General features: G+C 38.7%; 2 protein-coding genes across 4 annotated transcripts; one reads left to right on the top strand and one right to left on the bottom strand.

Moving 5' to 3' along the window:
• Nucleotides 1-1,006: 1,006 nt before the first annotated feature.
• On the bottom strand, nucleotides 1,007-7,337 carry LOC124260331 (proteasome subunit alpha type-7-like). Its single transcript, XM_046694617.1, has 6 exons — nucleotides 7,194-7,337; nucleotides 6,489-6,615; nucleotides 5,563-5,687; nucleotides 4,842-4,964; nucleotides 2,887-3,069; nucleotides 1,007-1,871 (listed from the first exon to the last, which is right to left on the bottom strand). The coding sequence occupies exons 1-6, from the start codon at nucleotides 7,293-7,295 to the stop codon at nucleotides 1,782-1,784; spliced, it is 750 nt and encodes a 249-aa protein (XP_046550573.1). The 5' UTR covers nucleotides 7,296-7,337; the 3' UTR covers nucleotides 1,007-1,781.
• Nucleotides 7,338-7,529: 192 nt separating this feature from the next.
• LOC124260281 (protein SSXT-like) lies at nucleotides 7,530-23,762 on the top strand. 3 transcript variants are annotated; one of them, XM_046694548.1, is made up of 8 exons: nucleotides 7,530-7,705; nucleotides 8,230-8,306; nucleotides 9,055-9,136; nucleotides 10,158-10,260; nucleotides 10,802-10,993; nucleotides 11,680-12,060; nucleotides 12,784-13,219; nucleotides 17,932-18,270. In XM_046694548.1, the coding sequence occupies exons 1-8, from the start codon at nucleotides 7,634-7,636 to the stop codon at nucleotides 18,122-18,124; spliced, it is 1,536 nt and encodes a 511-aa protein (XP_046550504.1). In that variant the 5' UTR covers nucleotides 7,530-7,633; the 3' UTR covers nucleotides 18,125-18,270. The 3 variants fall into 3 exon arrangements, with proteins under 3 accessions (XP_046550504.1, XP_046550503.1, XP_046550505.1); XM_046694547.1 differs by having other exon boundaries at nucleotides 12,778-13,219; XM_046694549.1 differs by lacking the exon at nucleotides 12,784-13,219 and having other exon boundaries at nucleotides 17,932-23,762.
• Nucleotides 23,763-24,670: the final 908 nt, after the last annotated feature.

Genomic DNA, 24,670 nt, shown 5'->3' with positions numbered 1-24,670 from the left:
GAGATCCTTTGCCGCCTCTGAAGCTGGTGTACTTCTTCTCCTTTGCCTTCTGTATGCCGGAATATTTGGACTTGCTGTCATACTTTTGCGAAGAATGACTGATGACGTTGGCCAGAGTAACTATGGATTTTATCATCAAAACTTCTCTAGAGTCGTGCGTAGCTTGCTTAGCTGCATCGTCTATTTGTCCTCCAAAGATAGTAGGCGCCTCCCATGGAGCTCTCAGTAGCGGTTGGGTGAATCTATCACTCCATGAACAGGATGCAAGAAGCCCTTGTCTCGTAGTAAAGTGAGACCTGCAGATATAGATGCCCCATATGATGTAAGGGGAATCTCTTCACATTAAATGATGGTAGATGCTGACTCTGGTGGTTGGATGCTTTCCAAGTATGGTTGGTCTAAGTTAACGCTCATCAGTACCGCACGTGCATTTGTTTCACTGTTCCAACTACTATGCTTACCCCCTTGTTATACAAACCAATAATAGCGATTTGAATCTATGATTGTTTGTTGAACAACTTTTATCCTAAGATGAAAACACTGCTGAGATTTAAATGTTCAATTGGCAAGGTAAAATTAAGAGGATTCGCAATCTTAATTTCACTTTGATTTACTTTTTCGTTTAAAGCAAAATTCATCGGTACGTTTCACTGCAAACAGACTATAGTAGTTATTGCCAAATCCATATACAGCGTAATTTTGAAGAATAGGACCTAAATAAAAAGGATGTAATGCCGTATAAGGGACTCCAGTGCTTGCCCAACCATCCGCTTGGGCGAAAAGGGAGAGAGTGACAAGTAAGGCTGGTCACATGACTGTTTGCGCGTGAAAAGGGCAAAAGGGAGGCAACTCGTGGGTGAGCGTATTTTTACGTCCGCTTCGGGAACTTCAAGGGATCCAAGTGTTCCACTACCATTTGAAAAAAAGGGAGATAAGCAAAAGATCATGAGTCAGGATAAGAAAAAATTAATAAAAATGAAAAATCCACTGACAACACTGAACCAAATTCTATTTTAATGAATGCTTTATTTTCGCATTAAGTATAATACAACAAATTGATGTTCATTGTGAAAATGTGAAATGTTAGAGCACATTTGATGCAGAACACTAACCATACCCTCAGCTTATCAGATACACTGAACCCACCCTACCACACATCCCACACACACTCCCTACAGCATGACAATTGCCCCTACTTCAGGTACATCGGGAAACCACTGACCTTTGAAGTATGTACACAGTTAATTACCTAATGTGTTGCTAACTAACAGGGATTTCACCAATACTATCCTCAGCCATATAATAATTGATGACCACTAACCTGTATTATTTCATAGTTTAATCCTGCATGGATACAGCTTTTAACCTTGAATTGTGGGACATTTGTAACCCCACGATCACTGCTGAAATACCATAACAAATGTGAGTACTAAAGTGCATTTTGTTCAAGCAACAACCGCTAAATCAAGCCTTTCCGATAGTGATTTGAACTTTTGAAACATAAACTGCCATGTTGCGGCAAATGAAGTATCACAATACATATTATCACAAATAAATATTGTGGTTTTTTATCATAACGAGATACTGGCATAAATTGATATCCCTACTAACAACATTACCATCATTTTGGTCATTGCAAACTCAAGGTTTTATTTGCTTAGCATAACAGCCCTGGACCCTCCCCAGCTACAGCTCCACCCTTTGTCAGCTGTAAGGAATGCGTGAAGAATTAATGAATAGACCTGGGTATGGTAATGCCAGTTATTTCATAACATGTCTGTCTATTTCTTCTGCTTCTTCTTTTCAGCTTCTTCCTCTTTTTCCTTCTCAATCTCGGTTATATACTTCTCTATTTCTTCAGAATCTAGCATCTGAAAAGAGTTAAAAACATGAGTCAACCTATCACAAAGCTACACCTTGTAAGAAAGCATTCAGCAGTATCACAGCAGGGGACACCAGAAATAGGCTTCACACATTATACTCAGGTGGGGAATTGAACTAGGGTTCAGTACATAGAGAATACCACACTCGGTCTCATAACATACAAATTATACGCGTGTGGTATTTTATTTATTACCCACGTCTTACATGCTTTAAATTGAAAAATTAGCGTATTTTTGTTATTGTTATGGTTTCAAACCGAAACCGTTGTCATGAAGTGGGTGCGGAAGAATGTTGTTCTGTAGTACACTTTTTGTATGACGTCACACTGTAATGACCACACTACGCCTTGCTTTTCTGCCCCCCTGGTAACTGACGTCACGATGCATGTCAGACGTCATCGCCTCGTACAGCCTCCTTCATTAAACTACTCTGTAGCACCTCGTTTCTTAGTTTGCAGTTGTTTCACTCGGCTAACATCACTGGTGGAGACTTTGCGTTTATGTTTTTCGACGCATATAATGTCTCAGTTCGACTCACAATTAAAAAAGAAAAGTAGTTCCGTCACAACGTGACCTAACTGAGAGCTCATCGGTTAGCCAATCAAATCGTTAGAATCTCGGGTCAAGTTGTTACGACACAGGTCAGCGCGATACGACACTCGGGTGACGTACGAGATTAGTATGCAACTACCCATACGTTGACCACGTGGGTAATAAAGATAGCTCATGACATGAACAATCATTTGCTTATATCTCATGATGAGCAGTTGAAGTTAAACATGCAACCACCCCGGGAATACTAAATCTAGAGGATGGGCATTATTAGTTATATGGTAGAGTTGTATGGTAGAGTTACTTGCATGCATGTCATGACACATCGCTCACGGGTCGACACTCCATAATCTGACACAGTAATTTCATGATTTACTCTGTTACTCTCGTCTGTTTCTGACAGTTACATTTACAACCGAAGCAAGCTCCAAACTGGCCACAGTTGTGGTACCTTGAGTGGTTGACCCCGCCTCATGACTGCCACCTCCATGTTCTTGCCCCCTGACTGAACCACCTCCAACAGAGCCTTTAGTGTTAACTTGATACATTCATCTTCATTCTGGGTCAACTCGTCAGTGTAATGCTTCTCCAGGAATTCTCGCACGGTTTTAGCACTTCTTCCAATTGTGTTGGCCTGGAATAAAGTCAGATACAGGATCCAGTACAACATACTGTTGTTAGTGTTCAAGTGTGTGAATGGACTTGCACCTGGCTACCTCTCAAATTTTCCTAAAAAAACCATCTTCCCAGATCCCTACGATCTGGTTCCCAGTATTTCCAGGAGGTACCAACCACCCGAACAAGGACATTTGGCGACAGTTTATTTGCAAAAGCCTGTCCAGTAATGTGGAACAGTCTACCAATGCACCTCAGATTGCAAGAGATTCTACCAACATTCATGTCACAACTGAAAACGCATTTGTTTAGTGCTGCCTACCGTACTTGAACAATGTCTTTCCAGACTCATCTCCAGTGCTTTCGAGAGGGAACATGCCAGAAACTAGCGCCATATACATATTTTTATTGATTGATTGATATTAGTGGTGGTCCGATTAATTGAAATAATCGAAGATTGGTCGCAGTGGCCAAACGACCAAGCAATCGATCACATTTTCTCATAATCGAACACAAACGATTTTGGAACCGCTGTAATAGAGTTTGAAATACTTGATGATGGAACATATCTAGGATGTTGTCAGGGCCTGAAAACGTGTTTATTTCTAAGAAAACTCACTTCACTTTCTGAAAAGTCATGACTGAATATTTCTTGAAGAATCTGGGAAGTTAATGTTACACTGGAACTGAATCATTTTACACTGGATGTGAAATCTGCAATTGTAATTTGTGCAGTTTCTAAAAAAACAACAGAGAACTAAATGCTTTTTTCTTTATACTTATCTGCAACTACAACCTGAATAGGAAAATCGAAAAAAATGACACTAACCAATTTTTTTTCGATGATTGGTCGTTGGTATTGAACCAATCATCAATTGTTAGATTTCAACCAATTCCCAACACTAATTGATATATCAAGAATAAAGAAAGATAAGATATTGATTAACAACAATAAGCAACATTTCGGTGTAGTTAAAAACACTTTCATTAAACAGTTGATCCTTAATGTAATGAGGAGGCTGTTCAACCATATATCTTATCCTTCGTTCATACTTCTAAATGCCTCTCAAAGAAGTCAACATAGAATAAACTAAATTTGTTCAACTTAAATGTCTGCAGCAGTTTTCAAATATGTAAATGGAAATTAAATACATGTATGCCCCTATTTAACTTCCAGTGATGTCCAGACTATACAAGAGGAAGTAGTAAAAGTTTACATTACAGTATTGAATTCAATATTCAATATAATGTTAACTATCTCTGTTACGGTGAAACCATTGACAAAAACCAGCAGGAAATATAAATGCGGGGTGGGTGGTTGTGAGCGTCAGGGGTGGGAAGATTAGTATTTATGGATGTCAACTACGGGGTGACAGATACGGGGAACATGATGTATCAGATGACGGAGAAATAATATACTCCATTAAGTCACAAACTTCACCCTCTTAACGTGTATCACTTCTAATGGCCATTCAAACAGCCTGCAGTGAACAGTTTTCCATCTAAGCATAGTCTTGTCCAGCAATCAGCCAGGTCCCTCATTGTAACCAACCAGTTCTGCTGTTAGCATTTATGGTCAATTGTACAACTAGCATGGGCTACAGAGGACCAGTCTTGCCTGAATCCTGAACATTATCAACTCCCAGCATGTATTGACTGTGTTGAATTATATACCAGTATTTATCAACAACAGTCAAACAGCTGTTACCCTGTGTGTATTATCAATAGGAGGCAGACATTGTGTAACTCCGATCCACATTTCCTCATGTTGCACATACTCCAAGAACACACCTTCCATTCATGATAAGTTCCCGATGGATCTGTCTGGTACAGATGGGCTGTCCCATCATAGTCAAAGCCGATGATCAGTGCCGACAAACCGAAAGGTCTTCTGCCATTGCTCTGTGTATATTTCTGCAAATACAACACAATAAAGTTGACAATCTGCAACTTAGCCTTCAGTAATTTGATCAAAATAACCATTCTTGCCACAACCATGGATCTGCACCAATTTTCCAGTCTTTATGAAAGAAGTATTGATTACCACTGAAATATATTCAGGGCAAGTGCATGGTGTAGTTTTCAGAACATCGTATCATATTTGAGAATACTATCATGGTGCATATCAGTGAGACCCATTATTTAACAAATAACATGTTAATCCATATTTAATAAGATCCATATTTTAAAGTCTTTAACTGCAATAACAGTTTGGTTAACCCTGTGAAAGACAACAATTTGGTCTGCATGATTGTTTCTCAACCTGAAATACAACAACTTTCCAGTTCTATCTCTTTTGTCTGTATTTAGAGTAATCGGCAAAATACAAACTAGAGATTGATATAATGAGCAACATTCCCCCCAAAAGACTGGCTTTAAACAATCAACCAAATCACTGAACATGACCACAAAATCCATTTAATCCATCGACAATCCTACTCCTTGGCTCTCAGGGACCCATTCTAATAATAATATGTCATTTTGTCTGTGTGGGAAGTTACTGTTAACTGACCTGTTTCAGTTGTGCAATATGCCGTGTGATGTATTCACATGTGACAGGGTCCTCTACTGTCAGCTTGTGACTCTGACATTCGATCCTTGCACGATTGATCAGTATCCTTGCATCTGCTGTCAGACCTGTGGATGAGGAATATGGAACCAGGTCTTAGCTTCCAGCCTCAGCGCTTTGGTATACCCAATACAAATATTTATAGACAATGTCACCATAAACAATATCCCAGTTATATCATCATGATCATGGCATGGATATAATGTATTGATGTTATTGTAACCAAGCAGGCAATTCAACCTACATCTTGTGAAGCCAAAACATTAACCATAAGCCTTTACCCACACCACCCAGCCAACCATTTGTCAATTGGTGGTCAAAGATATGGGACACACTCTGCAGCAAATGTCATAAAAAATTCACCAAATTTGAACTCAAACATTCCAAAACCAATAACATGTGGAGATAATGTTATGGCCTTGTCCGGACCAAAATGCAAGCTAGTTGAATACGGATTTATGTCTCCCATGATAGAGGAAGAGGGGACCCATGAAGATCCAGGTTAGAATCAGTCTTCAGCAACCCATGCTTGTCTTAAGAGGCGAGTAAACATAGTCAGTGTGATAGTGTTCAGGTTGGCTGACTTGGTTGACACATGTCATCGTTGACCTATTCCATCCTGTCGTAAATGTTGTATTACAATGTACTATGTCTTGTACCATTTGTGAACAATCAAGAGAGAGAATTTTAGGGAAGTATAAAACGCCTGGGCCATCCAATCCTGTGTATGAGTCAGTCTGGCAAAGACAGTATGTTTAGGAGTTCATTTTTTGTGAACAAATTAACAATGTTCTTTGTTTATAGCAAGACAACAGGTGACTGCACCCTATATAAATCCAGAAGCAATCTCATGTCAAGTTTTAACCAACCTGCAAATGCGAGTGCGACATGATCATCCAATAATGCTATCTTTCTCACAGTTCGTTCCTCCTGCAACTTCGCAACTGCTTTCTTCTCAACACCAAGAACGACGATGTTCTTACCCCGAACACCAACCTGAAAACATACACACAATTATCTTGCGAATACGCCGAGAGCAATATGCTGTCAAATTTTGGCAGGGCTCCAGATAAGGGCCGTATCGGCGTATGTACGGATATAAAATAAGCACGATACGGTAGGAAACAATTTAGAAAACGTAGCACATACGCACCACAGCAACAGTGTACGGTCTTAGAATCATTTACAGATGTATTTATCTGAAAACGTATTGTTTTATTCTTTTTTTGACCTGTTTACACAAGAGTAGCAATTTCGTGGTGCATATATGAAACGAAACGCAAGATTACTGATACTCCATTAAATTCCATTCAGTACTCTAAATGTACTCTTATTGTTTTCCAGTACTCCTATATAGAAAACATAAGGAGTACGTACTTCTGATCATGAAAAATTATCTGGAGCCCTGGTTGGGCATAATTACGACCGTAATCGTTAAGGAATGATTCCGTCAGTTTAAAACGCTAAAAAGTATAAAACGATCAGAAAATCCCCTGCATCGTCTTTGCATTGCGCTTTGTAAACACACAGCCACAAAAAGAACAAGTTTACGATAAAACAGAAAGAAAATGTACCGCTGTCGAGCCCTTCTTAACTGCTTCCTGGGCATATTCTACTTGAAACAAATGTCCATCGGGTGAGAAAACGGTTATGGCTCTATCGTATCTCGACGACATGCTTGGTTTTTCAGTTTTGCTGTTTCACAGGAAGTAGATGAAATTAAGCTCGCACTGAATATATATTTTTTTCTGAAACAAATGTACCTTTATTTTCCTTCATATTCATCCTGTATATTGTATGGGTTTTAATTTTTTAAAATAATATCACGTATTTTGTATTTACAGAAACATTACATATTAATGCACGCTTTCGTCCAATGAAGACTCGATACAGTTTGACTGCAGAGGAACAAGTGCGCGGACTGGAGAGACTGGCCTTTGTCTCTCGGTCTACCACATCACGTTTTGCAGATATTATCATTCGGTTTGGGACTTCGCAGTGATCAGCTACCAAGATGTCACTCGCGTTTGTGCCACCCCAGCAGAAGCCAAAAGGACAACCCCCTAATCAAACTACGATTCAGAAAGTAAGTTATCGATCAAATATGGTTGCCTCGGGTTTGCAGAAGGAATGTGGTTTGTGCACACAGACGGCAAAGAAGAACCCATCCTTTGTTCAACATTCATTCGGAGATCGTGGCTGTCATCTGTTTCTGCTAGCAATAAACTCCTTGTTCTAATTTTATATACGTCAGGAATAATGCATTATAATGTCAGATTGTTGACCGGATCTTTCTTGCGCCGGCATTATTTGATTAGGCAAATGTCCAATGCGGACTGTGTACATAGTCAGTCCGTCGATAGTAGACTGTTGTAGGGTCAGCTCGCCGCTTTCATTCGTACAGATTGTGAGGGCTGACCGTTGTCTCAGGGCGGTCTGGAGTAAGTCAACATGACAAATAGTCGTATTTCCTTTAAACTCGGCAACTGGCGAATATAGTGTTTCATCATGTTCATAGCCTAAATACAAACCATGGGCAATAACATATTAGGGCCCATATATGTAGTATTGGTGATCCAAGTACTAATGACCTTCTCTGTTTTATTGCAGATGTTGGATGAGAACAATCAACTAATACAGACAATAATTGATTATCAAAACAGTGGGAAAGCTCAAGAATGCATGCAGTAAGTTGGCCTTTCTTGGTGTTACTGAGAAAGTCTTGAACATAAGGAACCACCATGAAGGAGCTTTATCATTCCAAGGCCATTTTTGGCTGTTGAAAGGATACTTGACATGACCATTATGACGATTCAACACTGCCTTGCTTTGTTAAGGGGGCTAAGGTGTTCAAAAGTTTGTCGCATGCCCCATGATTTCACATCAACATGTGTAATGTAAAATAAGTGAGTCGTAGCACTTGTGTAATTAGCAACTGAAATTAAATTGGATAATTAAGAATACACTTGCATATTTTTCAGTTTTCAGCTTATCAGGAGATTTGTTGAGGGTTTAACAAGGTCACCCATTAATTAATCTGTCTCTTTCCCGCCCCCAATATTTTATAAAGTAGAACATTGATGATGTAATAAAAACATTCATAGGATTGTGTGGTTGATACTGAGTTAATCTGTACCATAGGCCCCCGCTGCGGGTCAGAAAATTGATAAACTAAGACCCGTTTACTACTCAGGAACAAGAAATGCTTTGTTTAGATCACTATACAAATATAGAAAAGAAGGAAGTAGGAAAGGAAGCACATGTTTGATTGTGCTGATATGAGTTTATTCAACATTTTTGAAGGCCTTTATAAATGTTGGGACCCACAATTTTAACATTATGTGATTGTCTTTTAGCACAGACCCCATGATTAACTGTCAACACTTCATACAGCCCATGTTACTGAGACTTAATTAATAAATACTTTTGTTTCAGATACCAACAGATACTGCACCGGAACTTGGTTTATTTGGCTACAATTGCAGATGCTAATCAAAATGTGCATGCTTTGCTTCCAGTGAGTACTTGTTGTTTGGAAAGATTAAGGATACAAAGAAACTCTTTTAGTCTTGACCCTGTTAGTGCAGACATTTTGGATTCTGGATGATTCTGTTACTGTTAGTACCATTTGAGTAGTGGGTAGCACTATACATGCCAGAAAACTCTCATTCATATGAATAAAATGGACATCAATCCGAACTAGTTCAATGGACAACACACAAAGGCATGAATAGCACTCTATAATGGTAAAAGTGAAATAATCTTGAAGGTGACTTTTCATCTCACCTTGTTCGTTTAGGTTCTCCCACATGCTAAACCCTCCCTCCTTGTCTGTTTCCTACCTGCATTTTGTTTGGTGTTATGGCAAACTCATAACTGCCCACTTTACCTTTCTTACCTATTTTTAAGTTTTCCAGATATCAATGAGGAATATGTGTATAGGTTTTCATGGGTAGGCTGCAGTTAAAATGATTTACTGTAGTAAGTGCTCTGTTCTTGCAGGTGCCTCTGACCAATATCTAAGCCCATCTTATCATTTTCCATGTCATAAGAGCCTCCTTATTGAAACAATTTTCATAAGTCCATATTTCCTTGGGTTTTTCTCAAATTGGTTTTACTGAAAACCTCAGCTTATAAAGAGATATATATATACTATTATTTAGACAGTTTTAGATTCATATATGTTTGAACGCATTTTCTTCATAACCACCTGATAGATGGCTAAAAGTTTAACTTATAGTATTTCATTTCAACAAGCATCACACTTTCATTTGTGAAATGCCATTGGGGATTTTTTTGTAAATATAAAGTGTAAATTGAAGCTTGAACCATAAAAAATCTTTATGGTGTGCACATCCTGTGTGAGGTTTCACTGGGTCCATGCACTGGTTTTTCTGTATGAAAAAGTTTGTAAATCCACCCTTACATTAGAAATAATCAAGTTATTTGTTGCATTAAAGTGTCGTGCATTTTCACATCATTTGACTTATAGTTTTGATCATGTTTATATGTATTGGTGGAACTTGCTACTTTTGCAGGCTCCTGGTCAGGGTAGTCAGGCCCCAGGCTCAATGCCTCAGCCGACACCCCAGATGACGCAGATGAGGGCCCCAGGGAATATGCCCAACCCCATGACACAAGGTAAGAGCTTGATAGTGTTTTAACATGATTAAGACCATGCTCGCTTGTACAGAAGCAAAGCCTGTTGCTGGAATTCATCAGTGTTGTTAAATTTTTTTTAACATACATGCTCATCCGATTTTCAAAATGTGAAACAGGGATATATTCCATGGCATTTATTCCACTCGTTATGGCTCATTTTGGACAGGTCATTTATGTGAAACAAGCAAATTTTGAGGGAAACAATTAGTCTGTCTAGGATTTCGCCAGTTTCAAACTGACAGACAAAATTGTCTGTCCTCATAATGGCCATTTCTGGTGTTATCCACTCCCAAATTGGAATGTGTTGCACAAGATGTAGTTAAGTCTTTTCATCTCATTCTTGTTTCGGGCGGTGGGGTAGCCTCGTGGTTAAAGCGTTAGCGCGTCACGCCGAAGACCCGGGATCGATTTCCCCACATGGGTTTAATGTGCGAAGCCCACGTCTGGTGTCACTCGCCGTGATATTGCTGGAATATTGCTAAAAGCTGTGTAAAACAATACTCACTCATTCTTATTTCAGCTGGTTCCATGCAAGGAGGCAACCAGATGAGCCAGGCAGGGCCTGGCATGCCTCCAGTCAGCAGTCAAGCCGGTTTCTCATCTCCGATGGGAAATCCCCAGCAATCTGGTGGTCCCTCTGGATTCCCCCGGCCCCAGATGGGTCCTCAACAATCTGCTCAGCAGCAGGCGAAGGGCAACATGATGCCTCAAGGTAAGGATGCTTGTTAGGTCATGAACCCTGACCAGGTTTGAGATGGAAACAAATTTTGTTCAATTAAAAGCAGTTATCTCCAAAATAAAACCAACACTGGCACAAGTAATTCTGACACATTATTTGTTTATTTCCTCCCCATTAAGGTACAATTATTCGTGAAGCCAGATTGTGATGCTCCTGTTGCAGCGTTACTAGAATATTGATAAAAGTGACATAAAACCTCACTCACTCTTAATGTCAATGTTGACATTGGATGTTGAACAATGTTTGAAGAAACAGGATGGATTCACTGGGTTCCTAGAAATGATAAGATTTGAATTCTTTGGAAATAAGATTTGGTTGCCGTGAAATTTCACAACAATTGTATAAATTTGCAAGGATCTCATTACCCACATTCTGTCTAACCCCATAGAACAGTCGGTCCTAACATAAATATGGACCTTTTCATGAGAGGAGATGAACTAGAGATGGCAAACTTTATGGATAATCAACTTCTTTATTTTGGTATAGATGCTTGAAAACAGTATAAGAATCTATACCGAAACATCGCCATTGTCAAAATAAAGAAGTTGATCATCCATAAAGTTTTGTCATCTCTATACCACCAACTTCTAGAATGCCACTCAAACAAATCAGGAGATGAACTGTGAAGAATATTAATGAAATGTTAACTTCCTTTCAAGGTCAGGGGATGACTAATCAGAACGGTAGCATGGGCAACCAGACGTACACACTGCCTCCTCAGCAACAGCAACAACCTCCGGGTGGCTACCCCAATCAGCAACAGCCGATGATGTCCCAGCAACAGCCGATGATGTCTCAGCCACAGCCGATGATGTCACAACCTCAGCCGATGATGACACAGCCTCAGCCGATGATGTCCCAGCAACAGCCGATGATGTCCCAACAACAGCCGATGATCTCACAGGGCCAACAGCCGCTGATGTCGCAGAGCAGTAGCAGTCAGATGATGATGAACAACCAGAGCGGTATTCAGAGCAATTCCATTATGGGTGGACCAAGGGGACAGATGCCCCCCGCGTCCTATCGCCGCTCCCCTCAAGGTGATTATCAATTTAACACGAAGCCAACAGTGCATCCTCAACTATTTATCATGTCCTTTTTGTGTCTGCTATTGACTAGTTCATAGACCTAGCTGCCCGTTGAATCGATATTTATACTTTGATGACTGCAAGTGCCTTGCATCAAATTACTCCAGTTTTACGACTACTGTAGTTTGCATGGTCAGTGACAATGCCCTCCTTAAGTAGTCTGCCCTAGGCTCGTATAGATTCAGATTTAGAGGATGCACTGTATAGAGCTGTTTGCATTCATGGTTTGTGAAATTTTCTTGTCTGGTAGCATGGCAGTTTGTTTGTTTTGATGTTTGTTTGTTCGGTGTTCATTGAGGTTGAAGACATGGATCAAAAGGGTCAGGTTATGGCTTTTTCATGGTTGCACTTTTCAGAATGCTAAGTATTCGGGGAAATTTTATTCATAAATGTTTGATCACATTTTGGGGGATTTTTTATTTCCAATTTCCACTCGAAGGAACTCTGTCATGGTTGAACCACTTTTCATATTACTTCTTTCAATTAATCAGGTTGAGGGTATACTTATTGATATATAACCTTAACCAACTCTTAACCATGCCAGGATGTCGCTAATCATTAATATTGGTGGGTTATCGCAGCTAACATAGTAACCAAAACGATCATTGTAACAAGAAAGTGGACAATGCAGACAGTGTTCTTTTGAAAATGTTTCAGCATGTTTTCTAGTTTCAGTTTCCAACACTAACTCCTCCCCCCCAGTTAGACGAGACTCTCGTGGCCATTTTCTTAGCCCGGAGGACGAGCATGACGAGTGTCCCACCTGTCTGACTTGCACACAGTCAAACACTTGTGACATCTGTCGCGGTTGGTCCCCCGAGCGTTGGGAGGACATGCGGGGCCGCCAAGAGCAGTCTCGTCGGCGCAGGGAAAGGAAAGCGGCTGATAAGGCCTCTCGTAGCAATACTACCAAAGAACCCAGCAGTGGGGCCACCACAGCCAAGAGCTCCAGTAACCCTACTACCACTACTACCACTACCAATGGCGAATCTGCTGTGCCGGTAGCCGTGACTAAGTCATCCAGTGAGCGTGTGGAGCGTGTGGCCACATGGACCCAACCCATAGCCCCATGTCCTCCTCCCATCCAGTCACAGCCAGTGTTTACTGTCGGGCAAGTGTTTTCTTTGTCCACGAGGCCTGCCCAGTCTCACTAAGGCAGACTTGAACTGCTCTCTTACTGCTCACTGCAACTGAGCATGCCGACCAAAGAACGTGGGACCTTGCCGTTTTCTATTAATCCTTTACCAACAAGACTAATCATGCTTGGGACATGACTGTCTGATTCTGGTGTATTTGTTCTCTAAAGAGCTAACTAATCATCTCTGCCCTAACTGTACTAAGCGTCGGTCGGTCAGTCAGATAGCTGTCGGGCTGGCATATAGTGGCGGACTTCCCCTCCCTCCAACGCTGGTGCAGTTTGGGTCTGTGTTAGTCTGACTGAGGCATGCTCATCTGGCAACAAGATAGTTCTAGACAAAGTAGATTCAGTGGAAACCTGAGACCGCCATGTCCACTCACATAGAAGAGATTCTGCATCTGAGTTTTATCCATGTTAAACTTCCTGATCAGTGTTCGAAATTAAACAAATTAAATTCTAAGAGTCTTTAAATGGCATTTAGAAGTGATACACATAAAGGCAAGACTTCTTTTGGATGTCAACTTCTTTAGTGTGATGGACACGACATTTTGAAGTATATTTTTACTCCTTCATCGGTGAATGAAAGAATTAGCTGTTTGTTTTCGTAAGTCTTTCATTCATGTGATGAAATAGTAAGGATATACTTCGAAATGTCGTGTCAACACATCAACGAAGTTGACATCCAAAATAAGTCTTGCCTTTAAATTCTAATGTTCCCGTTATCAACATGCTAAAGGTTTGACCCTTTAGTTTCGAGCACTGACAATTCAGCTGTTCCCCTTACTAAATATCCTCAAGCCCATTTGACAATCAACAGGGTTAAAATACATTTTTGTTTCTCAGACTTAGATCTGCAATAAAGAACCAACAAATGTAATTTATTTCTGATTTTTAAAGATATTTGAATTTCTGAAAGTTAAGCCACAGTAATCCCTTTTTCAATGTCATTGCCTGCGTTCCCATTGAATAAACGTAGCTTTGCTTTACAACCAGGATAAAACTCAGACCATGGATTGCAACAGTTATTTCGAAACTGGTCAGGACTTGGGTGAGACAAAGGTATTCTCAGGTTTTGTGTAGCTTACAAATTACGAAAAACTGTTTGACAAAGATTTGAAGGTTCCAGTGTTTGTATGTGTTGACTGACCACATCATGTTGTACAAAGCTGCTTTTCTTTCAGAATCCATCTCATTCAGTTGAAAAGGTGTTGCTCATTCACTGAACCAAACTGTCAAAACATCCTATAAAGTCTATTTGAATGTCCTTTAGTCTTGTTATCAGATGATGCTGTTTTAGACATGCTAACATTTTTATATACCTTTCTCTCCACTGGTCATGCTAGTCATCCTCTATTCTTTGAAATTACAGAATTTCTAAAGCAAGGTATTGTATTTCAGATTATAATGTTTGGTGGGAAAAACAGATGGGTATGCTACAAATTCTGAATTTCTTATCAATCGAGGGCTATTTTGCATTAACAGAATTAATACCAGATATATTCTATTAACGATCACGCATCACATTCTCTTGTCTCACGATCACATCAGTATTATTCTTTCCAGTGGTGGTATTCTCACAACAGAAAAGCTTTTGTATCAAATGATCTGATGTTAATGGACCATTTCCCTATTTGTACTGAAATTTTCAAATATTTGGTTCCTCCCCTACTCTTTGTCTGTGAGAAACCTGCATGATTTTATTCATTTTTTGTGTCAAATTATTCTACATCACAAAAAACGCCCATTGTATGCATAGCCATGAAATAGTATCTATTTGTGAATGAACAATCTTGGAAACGAGACCAGATTTTTTGGTTTTTGTGTGTTGAACTCTCAACCCGTGTAGACCCTTTTGATCCTGTTGTCTGACAATATTGATATTCCTTTTGAGTTGACTTTTCTCTGTTTATATTTCTGATTGAGTGTTGAATGTACTCGTGAATGGCTGACCAGTCCTTCCTCTCTGGTATGCCTTGGTGTTGTGTTCTCAAGTCAGATTCTAGTCTATGGTCATAACGGGACACTTTTCCTCTCTCCCCTGTATTCATGGTGTTGTGCAAAGTGCAGTTTGGTTCAGGTTCATAATCCTAGATAACCATGGTAACACTTCAGTATGACAGTACATAATATGCTGACATTGGTATAATGTACATTAGAAACAGGCTATGAAAATTTGTTTTTGCCACTGGCCATTTTTTCACTGTATGTAAATATGTGCTGTCCTTGTTTAACATCATCTGTTTTGGTTTCTGAAAGAAAAAATCCTGCCTTTTGGGGATGTTTTCCTGTTAGTGCTGTTTGAATGCAAACAATTGTTTTTAAGTTACATGGAGCTTTTCCATGACAAATTTATATAGTTCGGAATCCGTGTCAAAATGACATTTTGAACTGAGCTAATTTCATGGTGCTCTTCTCAGTCACACAGATGGACGCAATGGCCTTAGTAACTGAAACTGGGGTCACAAGTGGCCCAGTTGTCCAATTCCACGGGCAGAGTTGCAGCTCAATTGTGTTTCAGAAACTGTGAGCATGGGTTTGAATCTCACAATCTCCGTGATCTTATTTCTGGTTTTATATGTACCATCCCCATGCTCGCTGGTTCTCACGAAAGTAGTTAACATCTAATGTGGGTATCATTTTGGACGTCAGTCTCACAATCAAAATGACATAAAATACTCATTAAGCATTACTTTAAACACATAATAACAGTGTTAGACTGAAGAAATGGTTTATTTAAACAACTTTTAATCCCTTCTTTAAGTGTCATTCAGAAGCTGGTATGATGAAGAGGAACACTTTTCAAGGATTGACAACTTTTTTATTGCAATAGATGCGACGTTTCGGTGTTATCAAGCCATCATTTGCCATCTTCAACTTTTGATCGTTCATTTTTTCTGCAGGTATCTGTTAGGGTTGGGTTTAGAATTTTAAAACCGTGTAGTAATAAGATCATGAAAAACAAATAGGTAATTATATCTTGTAAAGAAATACATGGTCACACCTGCCACAAATAATCTTTGACCCACAACCCCAAACAAGCTGTTTCATAACGTGTATTAGGTATTCATGGTCAGTTAATATTCATTGCCAAGCCAGATCAGTAAGAATACAAGATTCTAATGTGTTATGTTTTACTGTAGGATGGAATGGCAAGGTACGACATTCCTTTGAGTTTATTATAGACTGTGTCACTGCACCATTCATGCTTAAATTCTGAAAATGATCTCATTCAAAATACATATATTCAAGGGTGAAGTAACATGGTATAAAAATGTTAGGATATCATTATGTTTATGATGTTATTTTGTTGTTTAATACCGCACACGGCAAAAATCCAGCTTTATGGCGGCGGTCTGTAAATAAGTGAGTCTGGACCAGACAATCTAGTGATTGATATCTGGAACATTGATCTGCACAATTTGGTCATGATGACATGCATCAAAAATGTATATATACCTGACCTGGTAGTCAATATATTGTGATAACTATTCAGAGGCCCAGATAAGCTGCGTATCCGGGTAAAATACGCATAGAAAACTTCCAATTACGCATTGAAAAATAATATTGCGTACAAATTACGCATTTAAAATGTTAGATACGCAAAAAGTTTAAAACAAATGCGTACAGAAAATATTTATAAAATCGCTTGCGTTATGAAAAAGACATCGATTGCTATCAAGTTGTACTGTTAGTATAGGACAAGTGTTGTTGTACTGTCAGTATAGGATTAGTAAAGTAAACTTACTCAAAGTCATAATACTTAGGTGAGTAAAATGACTGAAATGCTCACATATTTGAAAGCAGTGGGTAGTGGAAAATGAAATATCCACTCAACATTCATAATACCCACTCCACAAAAATACAGTGGGTACAGTACCCACATGAGTTAAATCTTATCTGGAGCTCTGACTATTGTAATGGCTGCGGAGACAACTTTTTCATTTATGACAAGAACAAGAAGGAAGTTTGTTAACTTTTACATTGAATCCCCTTGGCATAGTGGTCTTTGTTGTCTGCCTGTAAAAGTAGTCTAGTGTCCAGCCCCTCAAAAAATTGTGAATGTTGAGTTAAAAAGTTTTTCCATGAATAAATCATTAAATATTTTAACAGATTTTAACTAATATGTCAGTGGTAGGCCAATCTAGTGCTGATGAACAGAGAAGATATCACCAAAAAGGCAGTTGTAATGGGGTTTTATGTTTTGAAATAAAATTCACATAATGGGTGTTAACTTTTTTAATGTTGACATTATTGTGGATTGTTGCAGACTGTCTTGACATGTTGTGGTTGCTTATTCAAACCTTGTTATGCTCATGTTGGTAGCGCTGTTGAGGATGTATATTTCCTACTTTGCCTGGATTGATTAGATGTAGATTTTATGCTCTTGTCCTCATTGACATGTACTTGTTCATTTCATCCCAGTTCATGTTTGCAGTCAATCTTGTCCAGTGATGTATCCATATATGTTGAACTAATCTACAACTAATCAGTGCAGCGAGTATCGTTTGCTGAATGATCTTTTTGTTTCAGTGTCTAATGATCTCTTTTTCAGCTTATTTCATTCAATGAAAATGTCTGTGATAATTCTTATACACATGTGATAGTATTGTGTGCTTTAAGATCTCAGATATAAGAGTGGTGAATAGGAATATAAGTCTTATTTTGTGTCTCCTTTTCTTCCACAGGCCAGCAGTACAGCCAACCGCCGGGCCAGGGGGGCTACCCCCAACAACCGTTCAGTGGTCAGCAGCCTTACTCCCAGCCCCAGGGACAACAATCCTTCCCTCAACAGCCAGGCTACTCCCAGGCCCCCAACATGCCCCCCCAGGGACAATATGCCAACTACCAGGGTCAGGGACCACCCCAGCAGCGTTATAATCCTTTCAACAGACCCCAGGGTAGCATGGCCCCGAACTCTCCCATGCAGGGGAGCCCGATGAACAGCCAGATGAGTGGACAAATGTCCGCTCAGGGCCAGGGGATGGGGGGTCAGATTCAGTCCATGCCCCCTCAGGGACAGATGAGTGGAAATATGCCTCAAGGGCAAATGCAAGGTGGACCTATGTCGGGTCAGATGCCGCAGAGTCAGGGTCAGGGTAGCTATGGTTACAACCAGACCCAGTACTGAAGTATGAACCTGATTTGCTAACATGTTGAAACTATCGTTAGTTGAGGCGAAATAAGCAGGGGTAACTGATAGTGATTTCGGATGAAGATAAATGCGTAGCATTCATCTGTACAGTTATAGTGGCAGTATGGTCTTTGCAAACTCCACCAATGGCATTGAATTACAGCTGCTTGGGTATTGGTGTAATGCGTTGGATCTGAATCCCGGTCATTTGCAAAGCTTCCTTGAAAAAAAAAAATAACAACGAATCGGTGTCGTGTTCTTTACTTGTGTCTTAATTCTACTCGTATGGAGGAAGTAGATTACTATTCCCACAGTGTCCATTACTAATGAGCGCCTTCAGACAAAGAAAGATGATTTTCTTGATCAGTTATGGAGGTACAGTTTAGTATGGTGGTAATAAGAGGTTTTGGATATCTTGACATCAATGTTTAAGATGAAATTATGGTTCCATTTAACCGTTCTTGAGGATTGGGAAGAGTCTCTTTGCATGGGTTTGTCTGTAATAAGTAATCTCAGGCTTTGTCTATGAAAATGATCTGTTAAAGAGTTGCAATCTGCCTAAAGTTATGTGTCTGGTCCTTTGCTCTGACTCAGAATTAATTTGAAGACCTGAGTCTCCAGGTGGAAGACACAAGATTGCAGTTTTCTTGCATGGCCTGTTTGTCAATGTTTCTGTGTCTTTTCTTGCATTCTTGGATGGAGGAATTTTGAAGACAATTAAAGTTTGGTTTAAATGTGGATTTTCATTGTTCTGGTAACTGAAAAACCGAGAATGGAATTTGTCATCTAATGTTATGGTTAGAAAGTCAATTTAAAAAAAAGCGTATAAGCTCTTTCACTTGCAGGAATCATTTCTATTTTGACTGAACAAATACTTGAAATCTTCCCAGACAGATAAATGCTGATAAAGTAGGTCAGTGCGCATTTATCTTATATAGGCGACATGCAAAACAAATATTATTCTGATGTATGTTTTGCCTCATGGTTTTACACCTATGAACCACAAAAATATTTTCTGTTGGATAATGTGGTAGAAATTATTCCCCAAATCCAAAACATGTGAAATCAGAACCAGAATCTTTCTTAGGGCTGGAACTAACTTTGATCACATCAATACGGCTCTGTAGGATTGTAACAGGATCTGAATGTCAGTAGCAATCTCATGTCAAACATGGAGAAAATCTAGCCTTTGGAAACACTATTGTCAGAAACATGTTCTTGCCAAGTAGAGAAATGTATAATTTTGTAATCGGTGCAATAATCACTAGAGATTGTAGTCCAACAAATCATTCCTTATCAACTTAAATTAGCAATTCTCCCCTTAATGGTAGATGTAGATTTTAGGAACTTAGGCGTCGGCTTAAGTATAAATGGTTAAGGTGATGGACAAGATTGTTTTTCAGTATTTCTATACTGTTGTGGGATGGAAACTTGTACATAGTCCTGTAATCTCGATCATAATCAAGATTAGGTGATTGGCTGGATGGTGCTCAATGTTAGATTATGAAAGCATTATTTTGGTGATTCAAGGTAGTGTTTTCACGAAGATTTTATTTTCTAACTGTTAACATTTGTGAATCAACATAAGCGGATTTAGTTCTGAGCATAAGTGTTTTTATATATACAGTATTGTTGACCTACATGTTGCTGTTTACGCATCTCTTTTAACTTGAGTTGTTTCCCTTGGATCTCGTCACAGATTTTTCACTTCTTGATCACTGTTGGATCTCGTGGTTGGTAATGGATGACCTCAAGTTCTGCTCATGTTACTGGCAATGGCTTGATGAGAATTGTGAACAGTCGTTTTTCTGATGGTTTTGGTGTGGAGATTGACTAGTTGGCAGTCAGGTTTATACTTCATGTTCTGGTGTTAAGGAAATGGCAAATGTTCACGTCTGCTCCTTGTCTCCAAGTTGGATGCCACTGTTATATCTTATTTTTCAGGACCTCGGTTTTAGGGTCTGTTGTACAAAACGGCCTAAAAATATTATTTAAGTATAATTTATCTTGGCCTGGTTATTGCGGTCATGATACTGGTAGAAACTTCTGTATGTTAATAAAGGGACGTAACTCTAACCATCATTCTGGAGAAGGGCTACCATGTCAGTTTCTAAAGGTGACTAAACTGTCTGGATCAACATAAGTCGATTATATGGAATACACAGAATGTTCCTCCTGGATATGACTGTTTTAAACTTTTCAACTACCAAAATAGCATTTTGTATATTTAGGTGTAAAAATGAGGCATCTAGCATATTTGTCCTGAAAATAGTGTCCACCTTGCATTGCCCTTGAGGAAACATGACAATTATTTATTACTTCAAGGGTTGTATGTACAGGACATTTTACTTAACTTACTTATGAGAATGACTTAATAAATGTTAAGCAATTCCAGAACAATGTGATATCATTTGTGGATGTTGCCATGGTTACATGAGGTATATATGCTGGTAAGTGCTTGAGGTGTTGGAATTTTTAACAAACCATTGATTTTCATCACACTAGAAAAAAAGTCTGTACATATCTTTTGTCAATGCCAAAGCCAGTACTGTGAACATAACTGTGTGCCTATCTATTAGTTTTGTCTTTCCTTGTCTTTTCTTTGTTTTTATTTCTTGTGTCTTGATAAGTGTCCCTGATCTGTATAACAGCCGACTAGATAGTTGGAGGTCAGAGATTGGAACATTGGTCAAACCAGTTTTCAGGTATTTGTAACACCTGGAAAACAGTCGACAACCCAGTTGTGTAAGGTGTTAGAGTTGTACTGTTCACAATGGTTGTAACAGATTCACTAACCTGATCTGAAGATATTTGGCCCCAAGAGGCCCTTCAAAACAAATATCTTGCAATGGTAGAGATCATGAGTGTTATTCCTGTAGAGACTAACTAGATATTCATGAGTATGTATCTTCAGGACCAGTGTGGAACTTAAGATTGTTACTGCTGGAGAAGTTGATTTCAACAGTTTATAGATCAAGCATGATCCACGAAAGATGTAACTGGGAGAAAATTAGTCTCTTGTGATCTGGATCTAAATCAAGTAATCAAACTTTGGGATGGAAATGCAGGTAGAAAGTGTATTTATTCAATATTTTTTCTTAGTTTGGTTACCATCTAAGATTTATTGGCAAAGACCTGTACAATTTTTTAATTTGAGCCTTTAATCTTCATGGATTAGATGTTGGTGTGCTAGATGTTTCGGTACTCAAGAGTAAGTTTGTCTGTACAGGAATTGTCTCAAGTCTACTTCATTACATTGATTTCACATTATTAATAATCATCATTACAGGTTTTTGTTTCTGAAGACATGAAACCTTTCATAAAAATTTCTTAAGAAGTTGTTATCTATGAAAACTAATTCCTTCATTGTCTGCCAACTTCAAAATACCTATTAAAGATTGTTTGGTTTCAAATCTCTTAAAGAACTGGTTACGTTTTTATCCTTTTTTGTAATCATGAAAATGTTATTATTGTACATTCCGAAACTATTTTGATGTTGTAGACTTGTATGAATTGTTGTCAGTTTCCAATGAAGCCACGATCAACTACAATCAATTGCACACTATGGGGAATATTTTTGTAATTGCATTTTATCCACACAGTGAATCGTTTGTGTTATGAAATTTATGTTATATTTAATTCAAAATTTGTAAAAACATGAAGCCAGAAATTGTAATTATATCATGAATCTAATGCAGTTCTTGAGTAAGTTGAATACATATGAAAGTATGACATGTTCTGAATTTTTTTTTTTTTGGTGGACTTTTTTTAATCTTATGGGATTTATTCAGTTTTTGTATATCAAGTTAAATGGAAGATATTATAAATCATTTAACCATAGGATATTATTCATAAGCTGATTACATTTCTCATATTATCCAGGCTCAAGATCAATTATATATGTGCTCTATTTCAGTAAATATTTGTTTGTATATGGCCAGATGTTTTGCTTGTTTGGTTTACTGATTCCAATTGTAAAAAGATTTTGAATAAATAGGAGTAGGGATAAGTGAAAAAATGAATAAGTAAAATGCATTGCTCAGGAAATTGTTAATATTTGATGTGGATTGGTAGGTGATTAAACACAATAAAGTTCTTGTTCTCTCTTTGTAAAATTTGTTAATTCTAAATCTGTAAATCTATTGTGTTTTCAATTTTAGTCAAATATAAACCCTTGGATTATTTATATTGTTAAAGTGGTATTTATCATCATTAAACAAATCTGCATTCTTATTTAAATTTTCCTGAAGTTATAATTTTTATATTGGCTTATCAGTAAACCAAACAGAAACAAATGTGAGGCCAAATATATTTCATATTGATCCTAACTTGGGTAAGCAATTGTGGCAAGTGAAATTAACCCAATTTTAAGGGTAATTAGAGAATTGCCATTTTGAGAAGATTTTCTTTTAAAATATCACTAATTCCATAACAATGGGATGTCTAGCATTAATGAATGACTGGTCAGGACTGAAACACGTCTCTCCCTGAGAGTATTCAATGCATGTATCTCTTAAAGAGATGGTCTGTGCTGAGTAATTCAACAATGTGAATCCTGTGTACGTGTTGTGGAATGTTTTGACACTTGATATGGATATCTTAGCTGATAGTGATCAGCAACTTGTGTTGTAAAATAAGCATATGTTCATTCCAAAAGCAAATACTCAAAAGTTTGGGAGTAGGCAGATTATTAAGAAGTTTATGATGGTGACTATAGCAATTTGATCAACATCAACTGTATCCAAAAATTCTTCTTCGTGGCCATTATCTTCAGCAATATTTTCAGTATTATGACATCCATTAATATGTATGCATGCACTACTGGAACATCTGGTGAATGTTTCATTTGTTTAATGATACAGTACACTGTTCCTTACAATGAATTAATTGTTAAACACTGGACATGTAGTTCTGTGGGCAGCGGGTAGCCTAATGGTTAAAGCGTTCGCTCATCATACCGAAGACTGGGTTCGATTCACCAGATCGGTACAATTTTGGAAGCCCATTTCTGGTGTCCACTGCCGTGATATTGCTGGAATATTGCTAAAATCGGTGTAGAACTAAATTCACTCGCTCATGCTGCAGTTTAAAATGGAAAGCACACTATGACTCTAAAGCTGACATTCTTTAGTTTTAACTCCCTTGATACAGCAGGGTAAGAATAATGTACCTTCTTGTAACATTGCCTTCCTATGAGGCTAGGGGACAGAGCCACCCGACTGCCTTCTCATGGGAGGCTCCATCCACTAGAACGCCCATGTGGTAAGACATGACCAGAAGTGCATGCATATATATTAGGCATAGCTTTTGTTATCAGGTATTACGTATTTGCTGTTTTACATATCTTGTCAACACATTTTGCTTGAAATAAATTGTAAAAATGTATGATAGTTTTGTACTATTTCGTCTCATCATCTGGCTCCGGATGCTCTTCAGATAAATGGGGCGGTGGGGTAGCCTAGTGGTTAAAGCGTTGGCTCGTCACGCCGAAGACCCGGGTTCGATTCCCCACATGGGTACAATATGTGAAGCCCATTTCTGGTGTCCCCCCGCCGTGATGTTGCTGGAATATTGCTAAAAGCGGCGTAAAACCAAATTCACTCACTCACTCTTCAGATAAACATATGCTTATACAGGTGTTTTTCAGTATGTTTGGTGAATGTTTGGAATCACACTCCAGGATGAGGGACGATGAGTCACGCTGAAACCAGGGTTCGATGCTCCACATGGGTACAAGGTGTGAAGCCCATTTCTGGTGTCCCCAAAGGGTGGTGGGCTAGCCTAGTGGTTAAAGCGTTCGCTCGTAACGCCAAAGACTCAGGTTCGATTCCCCACATAGTACAATGTGTGAAGTTCATTTTCTGGTGTCCCCCACCGTGATATTGCTTCAATATTGCTAAAAGAGGCGTAAAATCATACTCAATCCGGTGTCCCCGCTGTGATATTGCTAAAAGTGGAGTCTAACTAACTCACTCACTCCAGGATGTTTTATCTGTCAAAATGACACCAAAACGAGAGTTTGGAACACATACACATTCAATACAGCGACTTGCCCTTGCCTTTCATGCAATTATTATATTGGTAATAAAAGGACAGGGATAACAGGTCTTCCGGCGTGTGAAAATATTTCCTGTGTATCAGAGAAGAAGCTTTTTTTAAGAAGCAATTATGCCACTCTGCGTTCTCAGTAGTAACACATGTTATATTTGGGATTACACTCTCAGTAAAGTACATATTCTAGTATGTATGTTTGCTTGAATCCCATCCAGGATCGAACCCACACCCTCAGAGTC

This window comes from Haliotis rubra, unplaced genomic scaffold (assembly GCF_003918875.1).
Source record: "Haliotis rubra isolate DU_JTF1 unplaced genomic scaffold, ASM391887v1 Scf76, whole genome shotgun sequence".
In the NCBI taxonomy this organism is placed as follows: domain Eukaryota; kingdom Metazoa; phylum Mollusca; class Gastropoda; order Lepetellida; family Haliotidae; genus Haliotis; species Haliotis rubra.
The sequence above is the reverse complement of the archived record's forward strand: the minus strand, read 5'-3'. Positions and strand labels throughout refer to the sequence as shown.